Here is a 14,307-nt window from a genome sequence, read left to right as displayed (position 1 = left end):
GCAGCGGCGCGAGCACAGCAACGCGAGCAGGGCACAACATCGCAGCAGGGCACAGCCGCGAGAGAGAGAGAGAGAGAGAGAGATGATGATGATGAAATGAAATGTTAATATATATTAACATCTTCAAAAGGCCAAAGTGACCTATGAGACCAGAAAGTCACAATGTGATGGATCTGATACAAACTCTAACAAAATAAAAATACTATAGAATCCTAAGTTGCTAGATGTGAGCTAACTAGCTAGTTAGGCTTGTGTGGGATATGAGTAGGGGGTAGGGGGTGAAGTGAAGTGAATGGGGGGCTAAGACAACACAATGTGGGTGTATCGTCAGAAAGAGCTAAATCACAGGAGATCCAATGTCCGTCACTCGCAGATCTCATCAATCTCCTCCATGGTCAGTAGTCTATGACCGGGCGTTGTGCATGTCGGGCCAAAGTGATCTGAATCCTCTAATGCAGCCTCCGTCGATGTTGTGTAGTCCTTGCCTATGGTGCGAGGAGAATGTGGGCTCTGCTATGGTAGTAGCTCCTCTAGATGTCCAATGTCTGATCTAGAGAAGTCTTTGATCCGTCTTTGGGACTAGCTAGGCTCTCCTCTTATGAGACTCTCTGTCTGCGCAGCTCGAGCAAAAACAATACCAAGCATCTCTAGTCCTCGTACCCCATGACTCTAGAGAGTAGTCCAAAGCCCTTTTTGAACACGCAGTGGAAGCGGCCTTGTGTCTCGTAGTAGACTTGGCAGTGGCATGTATAGTGCAACTCTGTCTCAAGCTCCATGTGACACAGGGGGCATGTCCTGGCCCCTTCTCGTACTCCGTTGTATCTCCCAGTCTCGACACAAAGCTGGTGTGAAGATGTGCGTATCCCTGCTCGTACTCCGTTGCATCTCCCACTCTTGACCCGAAGCTGGTGTGAAGATGTGCTTATCTAGCCAATAGAACATTGTATCCCATGAGACAAGTGGGTGTCCATGTATCTAGATCTCATCACAAAGCCATCCTCCGTAAGCTGGAGAAGATGCTCTCTATAGAAAGCCATCTTCGTGCCCAGCTCCTTTGCCGACTGTATCCGTGTCCTCTTGGTGTCTAGCTGTCAGGTCCTAGCGAATGAGTGGTGATCTCAGACTATGTAATAGTGAGAGAGGGTGCATCCAATGAGTACTGGAAGGGGAGCAATCTGTCCATGTTGAACCCCCGTGCCTAGAACCATGATGTCATCTCCCCATACCAGCATGTCGTATCTCCCTGCATGGCTTACTGTCTCAAGTTCTAGGCAAGCATATTTGGCTCTGAGAAGGTCCCACAAGCAACGGTGTATAAAGAGAGAGAGAGAGAGAGAGAGAGAGAGAGAGAGAGAGAGAGGGGGGGGGGGGGGGGGGGGGGGGGGGGGGGGGGGGGGGGTGAGGGGGGGGGCGGCGCATACTCTGTTCCTCGTCGACTCTCATCTCAAATAACAAAGTTGACCTCTGCAAAAGCTACACCGGTAAAGGCATGAATGTTGGTGGATGTAAGACACTGTTCGTGGATGTAATTAATGTTGACATCATTTTCCTCAATGTACAACGACATTTGCTGAAACAAGCCTTAAAGAAGAAACTTCAAAGTTAAAGAGTATCTCCTAGTGTTGGAGATGTGCCCTCGCGGAGTTTAAAGTATTGAAGATCATGAGCAATCATCTGACTTCTCAATGTACTCGATACATCTTGGCACATTCAGGTTGCTTATATCAAAGCTTTACGCCGCACGGGCAGGTCAGTATATAGCGTTGGTATTATGCCATGGGGGTTAGGCTTTTTATTAAACAGTGGCCTCACAAATTGTGCGTGCAATATCAACAATCCCAGATGCCTTCATTAGCTACGACGACCACTCGCAGACAATGACACTAATCACAAACATAATTTATCACCAATTAACAGCCCCAAGGACAATTTTTAATGCAAATTGTGCACAAACTTCAGTTTATCGATTTGCGAAAATTACAAGAAAAGTGTGGTACAAACTTTAGTTTGTCCAATTGTCATCCTCAATGCCAGGACTAAACCAAAAACATGGCCACCGCCCCAAAAACCAAGAGCCGTAAACGACGAAACTTTCAATGAGATCTCTTGTATTTACAAGGTTAATCTCCTAACCTCCTTCAAAACTGGGCATGACTTAAAGCAGGTGGAAACTGCCATGATTATTATACAAACGAAGGCAGTTCCCTCTCCTGGCACGACTCCCCGCAAAAAAATAGATTCAAATTTGTACACAAAACTAAGAGAGAACCAAGTGGGCGGCCTAATAGCTTCATCCATTCAAGCGCGCCACAAACTGGTCCAGATTATATTCCTCGTTGTATTGTGACTGATCCCATAAATCCTCTAATCCATTTAAAACTGCTTTTAGACCTTTGCCACCACTTACTCCGGCTGCTGCTACAGATGAATCCTCTCCAGTTTCAGGGAGCATCGGCTGAGTAAGGCTCTTTGAGAAAACAAAAGCCATGATAAGAGTCTATATTTTCCCAAAAAGAGGATACACAATAGGAGGATGCGTACCTTTCCGGTCCCGGACATTGTAAAGAGGTCAAGCAACTGGCCTTTGTCCATCTTGTCAAGACTTGCGTTTTCGGCATTCACAACAGTGTTTGCCACCGATATCTTGAAGCGTTGAAGATTCATGACTTTCTCCTCCAGAGTGCCCCGCATGATCAACCTGTGAACATTGACGACTCTTTTCTGTCCCAGCCTGTGCGCTCTATCCATTGCCTGCAATAAGGACACTTAGAATCAGCTTAGGATACAAACAGAAAAATCTAGCTTTCTATAGCCTCTAAATTCAGACCGCCAATATTGTGGTTAGTATAGATAGTTCCCGCACACTAGAAAGAGAGAGGTATAGAGGTAAAGAGAGCAAGGTGGATGGAGATGGGGTAGATAGATAGCTAGAGGTAGGTAGTTAGGGGTAGAGATGGAGAGATAAACACTGAGTACGGAAAGTACAAAGAACTAAGACTAAAAACACTAAAACACTAAGGAAATAATCTGAAGCTGATCCGGAGCTGAAACGAGATAGAGGCTCATAATGGAATGTTATATTAATTAAACGTCCTCAAAGAAAGAGACAGGCAAATAGATAACGAGGGATGTAGATAGAGAGAGGTGGAGAGGTACAATTATAGTACGTAGTTATTTATAGTGGTGAGTAGATAGATAGAGGTAGGCGTAGGTAGATGGAGATAGGAAATAGAAATAGAAATAGGAATAGAGATATGCATTAGCTAGGTTAAGGCCAGCTTCCCTGTACCTGAAGATCCCGCATGGGATTCCAATCGTGTTCCATAAAAACAACAGTATCAGCTGTTGTCAAGTTCAGACCAAGGCCCCCCACTGCAATAAAGCTCTTCAAAATCAATATGATAGAATATGAGACTACAGAAAGCCTTCTTAAATACAAGATGAGCCAACAAACCATGAGTTGTCAAAAGTAGAACATCAATTGTAGGATCAGAGTTGAAAGCCTTCACTATTTCAAACCGTTTATCTGGTTCAACCGATCCATCTAGTCGAAGATACGTCACACTGCATGAACAAAAACCTTGTAAGGAAGAGTACAGGCAAAAGTAAACACTCATGCTATTTGTAATCAGAAGATCTACCCTTTCATGTGTGTCTGCAACAGATCCTTTTCTATAATATCCAAAAAGCTCTGCAATACAAAGACCAACCCATCAGCTTTTCTACAAAGCTGCAAAATTATTCATATATAATCACCTGTATTGTTAAATATACAATCACAAAATCTTTTTGACTTACTTTCAGCTGTCCAAAAATAAGCACCCGATGCTGCCCACCATCACTTAGGTCTTCGCCACCTGATTGAGTGCCAATATTACACTCCTCGAGGATCTCCTTCAGAGCTAACAACTTCGGAGAATGGTGCAGATCATGCAGATTAACCTTTCCATCACTACCAGATTCTGATTGTATGACTTGATCTTGCTGCATCTCATCTAGAACCAGCAAAGGATGGCTGCAAAGCTTTCGTAAGTATTGAAGTGCCTGAAAATTCTTTAGTGTCAGATCACTACACCGAATATACAGCCAAGAAGAAAGTTCAGCACTAGTGGAAAAACCTGAAAAACATGTGAGGACGTCCTGGAACCTGAGCCTTCAGAATCACCTGAAACACCATACTCTTGCACAAGGTTTGATACCTCAGACTTCGCTTGCGAATTTGAAAATCTCTCATAAAGCTTCAACTGGAGAGGGCTCAGGCCACAGTATCTGTCTTGCACAATTTTTGGAGGTAGATCGGCCAGGACTTCATCTTTTGTCCGTCGTAAGAGGAAAGGCATCACCTTATATTGAAAAGCAAACTCAATGTAAGATAATGAAGCTTCTACTACCAACATGACACATCTCATCCCAGTTCACTGAAGATACCTGTTTGTGCAGAGCTTCCATGGCCAGTGCACCTGCCTCAGCCTCCTTAGCAGAACACTTAGCATCCCTAGCTGCAAGTATTGGCTTCCCAAAAGTGGCCTGAAACTGCCAAGGAAACAGAAACAACATTCAAAACCTCAAGCAATGAATGAAGAAAACAAAGACCAAAGCCAGCCAGCATCAGGAGTCCCAATACTCCTAGGCATTAGGAATGTGTTCTCTTCCTAAATCAATTTTCTCAGTACCTTAACAACTCGGTTGGTGAATTGATTATTGTTAATACCTGGCGCTCAGACCCAAGAAATCCTGGCATGAGAAAATCAAAAAGAGACCAAAGCTCCAGCACATTATTCTGTCATCACACATCAAGATTGTTACTGATTCAATAATGGCAGCTTAACCATGAAAACGAAACTACTCCTCAAAACTCAAAACAAAGTCCTTAATTTACCCACAAACATCCATGTATGTCTATCAAACTCCATGTGACTTAATTTCAAGAGACAGATCAACACGAAAGTGAAAAACTTACCAAAAACAAAAAAAAAAACTAAACACTACCTGAATGGGAGTTCCACTTAATATTAAGCGGTGATCTGCTTTCAACTGCTTCACAGCCAAGGTAACTTTAGATTTTGAGTTCCTGATGATGTGACCTTCATCCAGAATGCAGAAGTTCCAGACAAGCTTTGAGAGAAACTCAATATCCTTGCGCAAAACATCATAAGATGTAACGATAAGATTGTGGTGTTTGAGCTGGAGCTGCAGTTGAAGGCGATCTTGAGGAGACCCTACATATTGTAAAGGACTAAGAATTGGGGTTTTCACAAACTTCTCTATCTCAAAAACCCAATGGCCAACTAGAGTAGATGGGCAGATGATTAGGGATGGTAAAATGATTGGCTCAGAACCAGATTTGTGCTTCTCCATATGTTCTGCAACATCAGATGCTACAATAGCTGAAGCCTGTAACGTCTTTCCAAGGCCCATGTCATCACACAAGATGCCATGCAGCTTGAACCTTTTCAAAAATGCCAGCCAATTGATGCCCTCTTGCTGGTACCTGCAGTATTAATATTCCTTTATTCCTTTGTATTTGCAAATGAGGAAAACAAGAAAATTTTCAGTTTGAGGTTACACTACCTTCTTAAAGACGCCTTGAGCTCTACTAGCAACTTGTAGTCATCCACACGACTATTATCAAGCAGCTGTTCTAAAAATTTTGCATCTTCTGCACTTCTTGATAACAGTGAGTTGTTCAGCCCAGGTGGGGGTCCCATTCCCTTTGCTAAAGGAAGTAAAGGAACTAAAATAGCAAAACTGTGCGTTGCACTGTGCCTAACAACTGAATCCATGTCACTCATACATCCTAATAAAGGAACAATAAGCAGTGGTGAATAAGGCACCAAGTCAGCCCCAAGCCGGTCAACCAGAAGCATCAGCACTAAGCTGGCACCTTGTCTAGCCTCCACTGCGGATGCATCATTAAGCATAGAAGTAACGTTTTCCAGAAAAGCTGCCATCATAGGTTCCCTCCATGCTTTTGTCATGGCTGTAATGCATCTTGCTGCAGATAACCGGACAGCTGCATGCACATGCCGAACACAACCAAAGATGGCAGGCAAAAGCATAAGGACCTTTGGCTGTAGACCTTTATCCAAAACTGCAGTTAGCGAGCAGACAACCTGCACGACTGGAAAAATGTAAGCATAAGCAGAACAAAAGATAGACAAATCGACTTTAAGGCCTGGAAATCTTGCCTGCAGATTATTGATCAAAGATTGAGGCTCCGCATGTTGATTTACAGCTATTACACCATTTAAGGATTCCATGGCCTCTGCCCCATTTGCCGCAGAAAAATTCAGGGCCTCTGTCAGGCAGTCCCAGAGCTTTGGCAACTTCTCAAACAGCAAAACGCCAAATCTGTCACACAATGACCTCAACACAAACTCTGCACCCCGCCTCGTAATAGCTCCTTCCATCCTTGACCTTTCTTCTGCAGTTGACATGACTTGTGACTTTTGCCTTGGGCCGCTGAATTTTGCAGTGACGAGATCATCAAAGTTGATAGAATTTGCATTAGCTTCAGTTGCCTGTGGGGTTTCAACTGGATCACAACAAGTTAGACTACAGATGTTCTTGGTCAACTTCTCATTGGGACTTGGCTTTCGTCCAACACACTGAGCGATAGTCTCAGCTAATGCATCAGCAGCCAGCTGTTGAAGCGACTCTTCCTGCCCAATGTGATGCAAAAGTCAGACTCTCAAGTTGGTCAATGTAAGAGTTGGCAGGAACCTATGAAAATTTGATTTACCTGTTCCCGCTTGATCGCTGCCATCAATGGCTGAATTATTGGATTTAATTTGGCAGGTAGCTCGCCCATTCTCACCACAGCACCAGCTACAGATGCCAAAACACTCACGTGCAAATTGCTCTGGCATATGCATATGTGACAACGCTATTCAGACTGACAAATGGATAAAAAGAAGAAAAAACAATACACCTCCATAAATGACTTCTACTATGGGTTAATGGCATAACATATCCCACTCATGACATATTCTGAACTGGCTTTTCCAGCAGAAAATGAAACAGTACATTATGATCAGCTCACTCCAAGGTGTGATTAACAAACATTACTAAACTTTGTTCAACTCGGTACAAGTGTCTAATTCAAAAAGCAATGAAATCGCACCTGTAGCAGTTTCAAGTAACCAGCCGTAGCTAGCAACCGTTGCCTCAATGATTCAACAAAGTCGAAACCAGTGCTTTTGGAGTCTTCTGTGGATTGAGGAACTGTATCATCAGCTGTGACGTTCATTGCAATATCTACAGCAACCTCGGCACCAATTGTATCTAGAGGTGGAATTCCCGCTAAAATATCCTTGCAATTCATGCCAGCATTCTCAGCTTGCTTCAAAAAAGATACTGCTTCTCCCCTCATTTTTGCATACGTCCGACCTAGTTCAGTATAGGGAAGTTGAGAACCAGGGGAAGGGAAAGCGGGATCACAACAAGCCAGTAGATGAAGCAGCTGTAGACGGAGGACTTTTGAGATCTCAAGGGCATGGGCAAACTCAGAATGACTTGCATCCTTCCTTAACTCTCCAAACCATGAGATCAAGACCATGCATGCAACCTGACCCAAAAAAAATCGACGGAGGTTAACAACAGCTTAATCTCACATCCCACTAAAGTGCTTCTAAGTCCACCCCTACCTGCCGCTGCACTCCAGACATAGACAACAGGTGCACTGAAAGAGAGTCAACGACCATCTTGCAGGAAGACGGTGGTAAAGAAGCTGCCATGATTCCCAATGCAAAAGATGTGGAGACCCTCATCTGCACAACTGACTTCTCTGTGTCTGAGCCCACAACAATCTTAGACATGCCAACTGTAAATGGTAAATCAGCGTTTCTTGCTTCATCTTTGTTCCATTGATGAGAAGGTCCGTCCCCTTTTGCCTGCCTAAGCTTTGCAGCTGCTCTGACGTGACTTTTCCGTGGGAGTGATATTGGCGAAAACATTTTTGACAACTCCAATGGAGAACCAGCAGCAGTGCTGGCCAGTTTCAGCCAAGAGGCAAAATAATTGTCAGCTGCTCCTGCCAGATCACCTTTCGGGCTCTGCAAAACCAACAAAAAAGGTGCACCTTAAACAATAAGCCAGCATTGAAGACACATGATTGCAACACATATTGAGTTAGAAAGTCAGACCTGGAGCAAAAGCTTCCAGACTCGCTTGGAGCAGTCCACAATTTTTTCTTCCGCCTCAAGCAATAAATTCTGGTAAACCATGCGTAGGGCATCACCCAATATTGGCACAACCCAGGAGAGCCCAGATGCAGACTTCATTCCAGCCTCAAGAATCCGCTCCTGGAATTTGAGAAAGAGAGAAATCTTTTTACTGAACAACTAGAACAAAGACAAACTACTCCTACAACCCCATTTGAGAAACATCTTTAAAATGAAATACGTTATGCTGTTACAAGGCCATGTTGAGAAACCGAATGAATTTACACAGGTCAAGATTTCTCAGGGTACCAGCATAGAGATGGCTGCATATCGCACAGATAAAATGTTGTGCCTCATAAAGGGCCACAATCTGGGTGCAAGCATTGACAGAAGGCAAGGGTCATCCATGTGCTTTGTGTTATCCTCCTGTTCATCTGAAGGAACCATCTCGTTTAAATCAAAAAAGGGTCTTTGACCACCATCACCCAGACATGCTCTTGACACCAGTTCTCTGTGAGTGTACAGTTCTGCCAGCAAGTGCATCACACTGCAAAATGAAGTTCACTGTCAGCCAAGGTAAGCAAGAAAATAGCAGCAACAAGAACTCAAATGAGTATCTACCTGCTGGTTGAAGGGCTGAGATCGTCCAGATCTAAAAGGATATCCCAAAGCATAAGAAGAATGGTATTTAACGTAGAATCTCTAGAAGAAAGTATAGCTGCAGCAGCTGGTGTTAAAGCTTCTGCTGCAACAGCCCTGACATCATCATCCCTATCTTCAAGCCCGGCTATACATGCTGGTAGAACTCGAGGAAGAAGCTCAGGAAGCATTTCCTGAAAGGAAGTTTCGAATGACTGTTTTGTCAAGGCAGTCTGGGAACACTAAATGTGGCTGAAGATAAATACCTGTCTCACAGCCACCAGATACTTTATTCCAAGTAGACTACCATGCCTGATCTCCCACTCTGGCCGAGTCTAGAAAATGCAGGGAAAAAATGTCTCAAAGCCTTCAACTCCACGTAAGACAGCATTGACAGATGCTCAAAACTACCACATATGAAGTCCAACTTACCTGCATTTGCAGAAGAATCCCAAGAGTTTCATGAACCAAACCAGGGTGCATCTGCTTGAGGACCGCACCCAAAACTTGTGCACAGGTCTCCCTTACTGGTGCAACCACTTGATCCGAGACGTAGTCACCGAAGCTACAAAAGCATACAGCTTCAGCAATATAATATACAACAGGACTTGAACACAGGAAGTCATAGGAGCAAGAAAATATAGCATAACATGTGAGATGAAAGAACATACCGATCTAAGGAGAAGACGCAAAGAAATCGAATAGCACAATCCTGTAAAAATTCTGTGTTACAGCCCCAAGCATGTTCTGCAGCTCTGTACACCTTCAGAGTTCTACTACTGTCCGAGGTGTGCAAGATCACACTGTCAGAACCCTGTTGTTCGGTCTCCTTGCAGAAAAAAGTTCTTGAAGATTCAAAACCCCTACAATTATCTATAAGTTGACCAGGTTTAATATCTTCATTCAAGTCAAGTTCCGCTTTGGCTGAACCATAACAGACCCTGTCCTTGAAATCAGACACCAAAGTATCGACATGTTCCTGCTCTAGCTTCATAACCTGTACATCTTCAGACTCCTCTCTTTTCCCTGCCTGAATAATTAATTCATCCTGCCTCCTTCTGAAATCAGCATGCTCATCAAAGACCAGGCCCACGTTTAGGTCTATGTCATTCTTTCGTTGCAAAGTTGGCAGTGGGTCTTCATTGTTACTATCAATATTCAAATCTCCCTCTATCTCTGCACTAAAATCAACGATATCAATAGCAGCAGCTCCGGCTTGAATGCTAAGAATCTCTCTCAAAGCCATCATACTTCCATGTCGAACTTCCCAAACTGGAAAAGCACGTAGAGACTTCACGTAAATAACATACAGCAAATCTCCCACTAAACAATTAATTGCAAAAACTCACTGACCAGAATCAAAGATGTCATGCAGGAGTTGCTCAACAAAATTACAGAAAGGCCAGTGTCCGTCGCAAGTCTGGCCAACAATATCTTCATCGACAACTGCTTCCATCAAGATCTGCAGAACATGGTGTCACCAGTAGAATCATATAATCTATGGAGATTAACAAAGTCTGCCTGCACTCACATTAAAACTACACAGGCTCCAGAACCTGATTATTTCATTGTTATTTATCATATTTTAAAACCAGGTTTTGGTCAATGGAATTAAATGAACACCCTTGGTCTAAGCAAACTGTCGATGCATCTTCATATGCTGAGGACGTAACAGACCTTGTCGCCACTCTGAGACTGATCCACTACAAGCGATTTGGTGTTTTTCACCCGCTTGGAACTTGGCTCCTCTATTTCGTCATCTTCACACCAGCCCTTGGTTGTCTCTTTCAAAGATCCTTTGGCCTTCCTTTTCAGTAAGTTACGCTCTCTTGCACTAAGAGTCCGTGGGATACTTCCAGCGGGAACCATGTTGGCAACAAGCTGTTGCACCCCCTGTCGACTACGGCCAGGGCTTTGATGCATCCCTGAACCATTTTCACTGCCTGACCCCCGTAGCATAAGGTCATCATCACGGACGAATTCATTGACGTCTATGAACTGCTCACAACCATCGAGGCCTGTTCAGTACAATGATGTATGTGACAATCCAACAACGAATCCGCTTGCTTAAAATGTAGACTGCCAATTTGTGAGAAAAAAACCAAAGGTAATCACCTAATCTGCGGCTGAGACTTTTTTTCTGGCGAGCAAAGCGCTCTGCAGAGTTCTTCTCATCCGCTGCAATGTCATACTCCTGAATACATCATAGCCAAGCAAATAGTAAAGCAAAAGCATGGAACATAACAAATATAACTCCAAATTTTGTATAGCTACATTTTCCACGGCAATAGCTAAAATACATTTGGTATAAAAGTTCAAAGGTGCCATTTTTTTACATCACAATGCAAGCGGCCCGTAGAGCACTTAAGCAAGCTAGATTGGACTATCTGGCAAGTACAAAGGACAGACGAGAACCAGATGATACTATGAATAAGCTGACAGCATACTAACTAGAATAGTACAAGTAGCACATGACCCAAAGATGGCTGAAGGTAGAATGCCCATGCTCACATCCAGCTGAGGACACAATGATTTCATAAATAGATCAATTACCCCAGTCTGTTGGCCTACTTATATCCTCCTTATATCAATCACCTCAAGCATCAAGAAAAACAAAGAGAGGGTAGAAGGGGTGTCACAAGACAAAACTAAATTTAAACTAAATGAAAGCCGCACTGCACTGTCTCAATTATGCCAGTGCATTTGCCTTCTCAGATCAATAACTTCGAGCATCAAGATAAATACAGGTAGAGGGGGGTGCCACAAAGAACAGAAAAAACTAAATCCTAGCTAGAACCAAGATAATTCTGATGCGCTTGAGAGCAATAAGGCTGATAGGAACAGGTAATTCCTTGTAAACGACTAGCAGTACTTCTATGCCTGAATAAAAGTTCATACTTCTTGGGAAAGTGAAGTCCCCAAATTCACTGCAACTACCTTGGACTAGACTAACGGTACAAAAAGCACTGGTACAGAAATAATAGCTCCAGGATATAATTCATTCCAAAGTTACTAAAGATTTTAGTATAGAACTTGACATGAGGCTCAATAAATTCAATGTCAATAATGTTGATCCAGTCATTTTGTCAGATGACTTGACCTAAAGAGCAAAAGTTATATACATGGGTCTCGACAAATCAATGCAATGCTGTCGATCCATTCAAAACCTCCATTCATTCGGTTGTGCACATGACTTTCACACCTTGACAGCAGACGAGAAGAATCTAGGCACAGCTTGATAGTTACAGTCAGGTCACTCTTTGCATAACAAAGTGGAAGAAGGATTGAAGTTGAAAAAGTTGGAGTGGTAGTGAGCATCACATTGAGCACTGTTCTACATTTCTGTTTTGTCAAGTTAGCATATAAGCTGCCTAATAAGTAAGGCCAGATACGACCTTGCAAGCTTTCAACGAGGAAATATTAGAAAAAAACCTAGCCTGATTTGTAAGAAACCTGTAACCCATACCCATCTACCTCAAAGATTAATAGTTCAGTGACAGGATCCAAGAAAGATCCATGCGTGAAAAAATGGGAACACACCTGCCCTCCTGATGACAGAAGTGGAGCTCCATAATCCATGACCTTTTGAATGTCGAAACTGCAAACACCTAAATTGATAAGGCAAAAATCTCACTGCCTACTACAAGATGCAAGCAACCATGAGTAGAAATCGCATGCCCCATAACCAGCCTACACTGTTTAGGAAAACAGAAAATCTAGTAATCAACTGCCAAACTTTTTACCTTCCAAATGATAAAGCTCGAGATGAATTACAATGATTGATCCAGTTTGCACTCAAAACCTCATACAAGTCAATGTTACACCCCAAAGTGGAAAGGTGTTTCTGTGCACAAGCTACGACATCTTTCAATGACAGGTGGTTCACATTCTCTGCAATGGCCCCAACTGCTGTTGCTGCAGCAACGCGTGTATCCCAGTTTCTATTATGAAGAAGTGGATACACCTACAAGGCAGTAAGACACTTAAATTATGCTTCATGCTGGCACTACTAGCGCCTAGACAATAAAAAACAAGCAAATATCAGTCTTTTTGTCAAATACAGTGCAGGATAGGTCAGAGCTTCCTTAGACTTTCAAAAAGGAGAAAGGAATGACACTGTTGCCTTAACATGGAACCTTCTGCAGCATAAGTAAACGTAAACCTCCACCAAAATGCATGGAAATGTAGAGCACCAACCACATTGTCAACCAATGTGAACATAACAGTCTCACCTTCTTGAGCAAAGCATGGAGGTCTTCTGGTCGTGACTTTGCAATTTCACCAATTTGCCTAGCAGCTGTGCGCCTTGTCACCAAAGTTGACCCAGCTAAAGTGGCGTTAAGGCAAGCAAAACGTTTACACGATCATCTGCATGCAAAAACCGTATAATGCCAACTTTGAAACAAACGAGGTCACAAAACGTGGTGGCTAGGATACTGTCAAGAAGCGTAAGCAAGCGGTTTAGCCGTGAGGACTGTTGCTGAGCCATGTTTCCTCGGAGACATTCACAAAGTCAGACGTGCGAAACCTTGCACATGCGGTAACCCTAAAAGCTGCCCAGTCAACAAGTGCTCGAATGCCGGCACTCCATGTCTGCGCAGTGAACCTGTCCAACACAGAAGATTGACATCGTACGCAATCACTTAAAAAAAAGGACGGATAAAACCGTTTCGTTATGCAGGCTGCCAAATTAGGAGAGTTCCAAAGAAAGGAAGGCTCGATTGTTAAAGTCACAGAGACGGGGATTAGGGTTTAGAAAGGTTCTCAGGAATTGAAAAAGGGCGAAAGAATAGGGTAAAATTATCAGCGGCGAAGACAAGAAATCAGACAAATTGAATAACAGCAAAGATTGAGTCATTGGCCTGCCTAGTGTAAGCAGAACGAGTGAAGATACATGGTTCTGCAAAAGACGACGGTAGGAACTTACCTGCGTAAAATACAACCAAGCGCGAAGGAGCTGAAGAGAGAGAACTGTGGATCAAATGTGATGACGAAGGTCGATTCAGAAGAAAATCTGCCAATAGGGCAGTAAATCGACTGCCACAGAGAGGGAAGAGAGCCCTGCAGATGTCCCTGGTAGGGATGAACGCAGCAGCAGCAGGCTCCATAGCTGTGATTCTCACCATTGTTTTTATCTTTGCAGGAGAGGAACGGGGAGAGGTGTTGGGGGGAGGCAACCAGAGCGAACCCCCGACTCGCTGACGGCGTTCCGCCGTTAGTAGACGGCGTTCGCCGTTATCTATGACGTCAACTGTTTCCTCCATTTCTATGTTTCATTTTTTTTTATGGATAATTGATTCACTTAACCATGCGTGTGTGCATGTGTGTGACAATTTACAAGAAGTGTGTGTAAGTGTGGCTTCTTTTCTTTTTCATGAGGTGCATGATCTATAATTAGATGCCCTACTCATTGTAGAGTGAGGTGTTGGGGGGAGGCAACCAGAGCGAACCCCCGACTCGCTGACGGCGTTCCGCCGTTAGTAGACGGAGTTCTCCGTTATCTATG

General features: G+C 43.5%; 1 protein-coding gene across 2 annotated transcripts; it reads right to left on the bottom strand.

The window, feature by feature from the left end:
• Positions 1-1,942: 1,942 nt before the first annotated feature.
• RGD3 (ROOT GROWTH DEFECTIVE 3) lies at positions 1,943-13,962 on the bottom strand. Of its 2 annotated transcripts, XM_086492699.1 has the most exons (29): positions 13,729-13,962; positions 13,239-13,407; positions 13,034-13,128; positions 12,545-12,765; positions 12,342-12,399; positions 10,917-10,995; positions 10,479-10,819; positions 10,155-10,263; positions 9,473-10,073; positions 9,234-9,366; positions 9,068-9,136; positions 8,784-8,995; positions 8,472-8,709; positions 8,145-8,303; positions 7,647-8,054; positions 7,124-7,567; positions 6,743-6,862; positions 6,189-6,662; positions 5,572-6,113; positions 4,990-5,491; positions 4,712-4,780; positions 4,429-4,533; positions 4,119-4,343; positions 3,799-4,044; positions 3,642-3,691; positions 3,455-3,564; positions 3,290-3,372; positions 2,542-2,751; positions 1,943-2,467 (listed from the first exon to the last, which is right to left on the bottom strand). In XM_086492699.1, exons 2-29 carry the CDS (start codon positions 13,288-13,290, stop codon positions 2,291-2,293), a joined length of 6,132 nt encoding a protein of 2,043 aa, XP_086348825.1. In that variant the 5' UTR covers positions 13,291-13,407; positions 13,729-13,962; the 3' UTR covers positions 1,943-2,290. The 2 variants fall into 2 exon arrangements, with proteins under 2 accessions (XP_086348825.1, XP_086348826.1); XM_086492700.1 differs by lacking the exons at positions 12,545-12,765; positions 13,729-13,962 and having other exon boundaries at positions 13,239-13,396.
• Positions 13,963-14,307: the final 345 nt, after the last annotated feature.

The sequence above is a fragment of the Adiantum capillus-veneris genome, chromosome 20 (assembly GCF_014529385.1).
Source record: "Adiantum capillus-veneris isolate H3 chromosome 20, ASM1452938v2, whole genome shotgun sequence".
Lineage (NCBI taxonomy): Eukaryota > Viridiplantae > Streptophyta > Polypodiopsida > Polypodiales > Pteridaceae > Adiantum > Adiantum capillus-veneris.
This window is presented reverse-complemented; position numbering and strand designations above follow the sequence as displayed.

Coding starts and splice junctions, on each gene's coding strand:
- RGD3 (XM_086492699.1), bottom strand. CDS start 13,290: ATGGCTCAGCAACAGTCCTCACGGCTAAACCGCTTGCTTACGCTTCTT. Junction 5,492..5,571: donor CTCAAGGCGTCTTTAAGAAG/GTAGTGTAACCT, acceptor TTAATACTGCAG/GTACCAGCAAGAGGGCATCA. Junction 2,752..3,289: donor ATCCCATGCGGGATCTTCAG/GTACAGGGAAGC, acceptor TCCTTATTGCAG/GCAATGGATAGAGCGCACAG.